Below are 4,725 nucleotides of genomic sequence, written 5' to 3'. Positions count from 1 at the left end.
CAGTTGTTATGGTAAATATTTGTGCTTTTCATCAAAACAAAATCAATGTGTCAATTGGAGGTAATTGTGGATGTGTCAAAAATGTCTCAAATTCCCCAAACTGTATCTTTACAGTTTCTCTAGTGCAAATGTTAGTAACTAGAGTTGCTTCTACTGCTGCATTCTTTTTTTTAGTGTTTGCTCCCCTCTAGTGGTAGTAAATTAAAACAATATTATTTATGATAAAAACTGAAAATATATAAAAGTTTATTTGACCATCAATTTACAAGTACACGTATAAAAGTGAACAAGACAAAATTAAAATAATACAAGAGCATTGAGTTAATGCTACCAAAACTATAACATCTAAGTCTGTCTATTTACACTTAAAAGTACAAAAAAGCTCAGTATTGTATAACATTTCCAATCTCTTCTATCAAGGTTTTGGTCCATCCTGTACAGTTTAGTGAGTGTGAGTTGTTTTTAGGCGTCAGCTCCCTGTGTGGAGCAACTGGGTCCAGGAGGAAGAGACGACCCCCTCAGAAACACTTTCTCTCTGTCAGCACTGTTCACACAGTGGGACACCAGCCCATAGAGAAGAGGTCTGCACAGAGACAGGCAAATATAACAACACTTTTATGTGTGAAAGTTTTGCAGCTGTATGGCTATTTTGGTACAGAAAACAAACGCTGATTAGCCATTATTGTGTGATGTGGCATCAAGCTTTCACGGGAAAAACCTTTGAAAATCATATCATTGACTTTATTCAACATCTCCATCGAGACGAGCTGTAGGCATCCCCACTCCCACTGAAGTTACAAGTCAGTTCTTAGGAGAGGTGAGCCATCTTTGTTCATTTTGTAGGTACTGTTGTGCTCAAAATTTTACATATACCCTGACAGCATTTTTGATTTCTTTTGGACATTTTTCAGAGAATATGAATGAAAACACAAAAAAACGTTTTTTTCACTCATAGTTAGTGGTTGTGCGAAGCCAGTTTTGGTTAAACAACAGAGTTTACTCTTTTTAAATAATGACAAAAGGACCTATCGAGATGACCCTGATCAAACGTTTACATACCCCATGTATTGCCCCCTTTAACATCATTGGTCTACCTGACCGTGGTTTGGTTTCAACAACTGCTGCTCTCCGTACCTGTGATATCTTTTTTTAAAACCCTTTCCCATTTTGCAGATCCTCTGACAATTCTTTTGCTTTCCTCATGACTCAGAAACGTCAGTGCAGCGCTGGATGAAAGACAACATGGGTCTGTCAGGAGCCCACAAACTCACTAACCTTTTATACACATACATTAATTACACAGAAAAAGTGATTAACTAGATTAGTATAAATGTCTCAATTTGAGCATGATAATCCAAATTTGTGTTGTTTTGACTTGCTAAAATGTAGTTTGGCATTTGTCCTAGATTATTTCACTTGTTCTAATATGTTTCTGACTCGTTTCATCAATACCTACTTATTTCAGGTTATTTTCTTTGCCAATGGGGTAAGAAAATTGGTCTTATATCTTTGGCAATTTTACTTTCTCATTTCAAGCAAGATTTACCTTCAAACTAGATTGAAATGTCCTCCCACTAGCAAAGTAAACTTGGTCTGATCAGGAAAAAAGTCTAAATGAGTGAAAAGCGCTCAAGACAAGATACATTTCCTAAATTCAAATCATTTAAAGGGGCTATATCATGCTATTTTAGCCATTCCAAAGTTAAGTATAGGCATTTATATGATATATTGTACCTCTACCATTATGGAGCACTCATTTTTGTGATAAATATAAGTGTTTTCTGGAGGTATTTTTCAAACCCGGAAGACACAACACTTCGATTCAGTTAACTCCGCCCCCTCTCTCCGCGCATACAACTTTACCTTAATATAAATAAACAGCAATAAGTGAAGTCACTTCACGATGCAGTTATACAGAGTTGACATCTGCAACACAGCTTCATAAATGGCTAACACACATGCTAATATGCTAACACACAAGCTAACCCGCGTTTGGATTGACTCACCGCTCTGCTCCATCGCTGTTTACATTATGGGACTCGCGTTGGTTATAAAAGTTAATCCACTTTGATTCTGGCGAAGGTTCACCAAACATCCATCAGTGACAGTCACAGAAAAACAATATTTTGGCTGATAGTCGCTGAATCCCGGAGAAAAAAACAGCTGAGTGGCCTCTTCTTGAAAAAGGTTGAATATAAACTCCTCGTCCTCGTAGCCAAACGCGCTTCTTTTTCTCCGTCCGTGACATTATCGTTAGTTAAGAATAAATAACAGGTGTGTTCAGAGTAGGTAACGAGCTCCATCTTCACAGCTGCAGCGCAAACATGACTGATCTGTTCAGACGCGATGTGTTTGTTTTGGCCACAGCTGACCTGGAAGCACCTCAGGCACATCCTTTTTTCTTTTTTTTTTTTTCTTTTTCATTTTTTACTCTTTGTTTCTCTATTACGACCGAAATAATGAAAACGCTGTTTTGCAAATTAAAATCCGTCCGTAAGCATAGAATTAAGACATTACATTACAGACGTCGAGCACTTCCGTTCCGCTGTTATGACACAACTGAACACTCAGTCGTTCATGAGGAGAAGGAGGAGCAGCTGCTCAGAGAGCAGGAGAGGGAGGATTACTGAGAGCTGCGTGAATGAAGCCACAAACCACTCTGGGGGTGTTTTTGATAAGGAAATAGCATAACAACATGGCTAAAAGCTCCAAAAAGTCGATTTTGCATGATATAGGACCTTTAAGGCAGTCCTTGATATTTGCTTTTTACAGTGTACAAACACAGGTCACAGGTGAGGATGCTGACCTTTAGTAGCCATTTACACCCGTTTGTATCAACTTGTGAGCATAATATCAGGCCAAGATCACCGGGTTCAGTTGTTTGACCATAAATGGCTTCACACAACCACTAACTATGAGAAAAATAAAACTTGTTGTGTTCGTAATCTCTGAAAAAATAAAACATTTGCCAGGGTATGTAAACTTTAGAGCACAAGTGTATTTTTTAACAATATATAATACATTAAATGCTGTATTTTATTCTGTTAATTGGGTGAAAGGTTAGGCATTCTGGCTTTAACAATTCTACCGTAATACTCTAAACTTTCATGAGTAAAAAAAAAAATGTTTCTGACTCAAATAGTTTATGTAACCATTAATATGACAATGCAAAAGTGACATCTTTGAACCTACACTGACTTGGAGCTGGCATCTTCGGCAACATTCAGCTCATTTGCCAAAAACTGTCGGTCCAAGGGAACTTCGGGTTGGCCTGACTCTGAAAACACAAACATCATTTACTTTAGGAGAAGACTGGCTCTAAAATAACAGCTCAAATTTGAATTCTGAGGAAATGTCTGACAAAAACACACAAAATATGCAACCACTTAGTTCATTCGGTTCATTCTGTCCCTCAGGTGTGACTTTCTTTGGTTAAAAACATTGAGAAATGTTTTTATTCTGAAAATAAACCTTTGACAGTTTAGTGGTGACTGAAACCTCAGTGTGTACACACCTTATAACCCCTGTTTTACATCACAGTTATTTTAGCTTCAAGGGATCACTGTTAACCCATAAATCAGGGTGATATTTTGCACAAATCCAAACAACTTCAGCATGTGTGGTGTCTAAGTGGTAATGGGGTGTGTGATAGAGCAAATCTGGTGATTCTGGTCAACAGTAGGACGCATGAAAGTCACATGAAACGAAAAGTGAGATCATCTGTAATGTGTGTCCATGATAGAGATTAGATCAGGGCTGGCATTACAGCAGCGGGGCTTTCAAATGCCCTTTAATAATTCCAACAATAACAGCTTGATCCAACTCCTTTACCTGCTGCGAGTACAGACGCAGAGTACTTGTACTTATTGAACTCCAGGTACTCCCGGATGAGCTCGTTGATGAGGAGGTTTTCGTGGGACAGCTGTGGCCTCGGGGGCTGCTTGTCTTCCAGGGCACTGAACACCTCGGCCCGGATCCGGGCTTTGAGTTGTCCCAGCACCCCGCGGGACTCCAGCGTCTCTCTCACGGCTGAAGGCACACACGTGTATGTTTAGGTACGACTATTGTTGTGCTCAATATACAACCAAGATATTGGTATAACGTTAAAAACGCTGTAATTAAAGGTAACTAGCATCTGAAGGAGTCACGTTAACTACATCTCTATCTCTGTTAATGTCTCTGTAGATGTCCTGCAGGTAGTTAGCCAATGCTAAATGGCACTTTTGACTATATAATAAAACGTTTTAATCCACACAATTAAATATACACGTTTATCTTTTCATAAATGCAGTTCATGTAGGCTACTTTAAATACAAAGTTTATTCTTCTCACCGCACTTCAGCTCCGTGATAGTCGCCATTGTAACAAAATGTAAACAAACCCCGCGCGGTCGACTATCACTGAACACTGCCACCTACTGGCCGGTGGTCACATGTGCAACTCCCACTGTCACTACAAGTAGCATCGAGACCCGGATCCCCCAGTTTTAAAAGCCTTCAAATGTAAAACAGTGGCATAGAAGGATGGGTCAAATTTCTCTATGGGGTCAATACCTAAACTTTATACAACAAACTTTCTAATACACCTTAACTTTATTACTGCTGACACAATATTTTCTAATCAATGACAAAATAAATATACATATATATATATATAAAGGAGTTTTATTATCCAGCATGTACAGTTCACTAAAATAAATGGTCTGTGAAAAATCAACAAGCTTGT

The 4,725-nt window shown here is 38.6% G+C and overlaps 1 protein-coding gene across 1 annotated transcript; it reads right to left on the bottom strand.

The window, feature by feature from the left end:
- Positions 1-299: 299 nt before the first annotated feature.
- cep20 (centrosomal protein 20) lies at positions 300-4,404 on the bottom strand. The gene is made up of 4 exons (XM_079554280.1): positions 4,333-4,404; positions 3,832-4,029; positions 3,193-3,277; positions 300-583 (listed from the first exon to the last, which is right to left on the bottom strand). The coding sequence occupies exons 1-4, from the start codon at positions 4,358-4,360 to the stop codon at positions 463-465; spliced, it is 432 nt and encodes a 143-aa protein (XP_079410406.1). The 5' UTR covers positions 4,361-4,404; the 3' UTR covers positions 300-462.
- Positions 4,405-4,725: the final 321 nt, after the last annotated feature.

This window comes from Gobius niger, assembly GCF_951799975.1.
Source record: "Gobius niger genome assembly, chromosome: 3".
In the NCBI taxonomy this organism is placed as follows: domain Eukaryota; kingdom Metazoa; phylum Chordata; class Actinopteri; order Gobiiformes; family Gobiidae; genus Gobius; species Gobius niger.
This window is presented reverse-complemented; position numbering and strand designations above follow the sequence as displayed.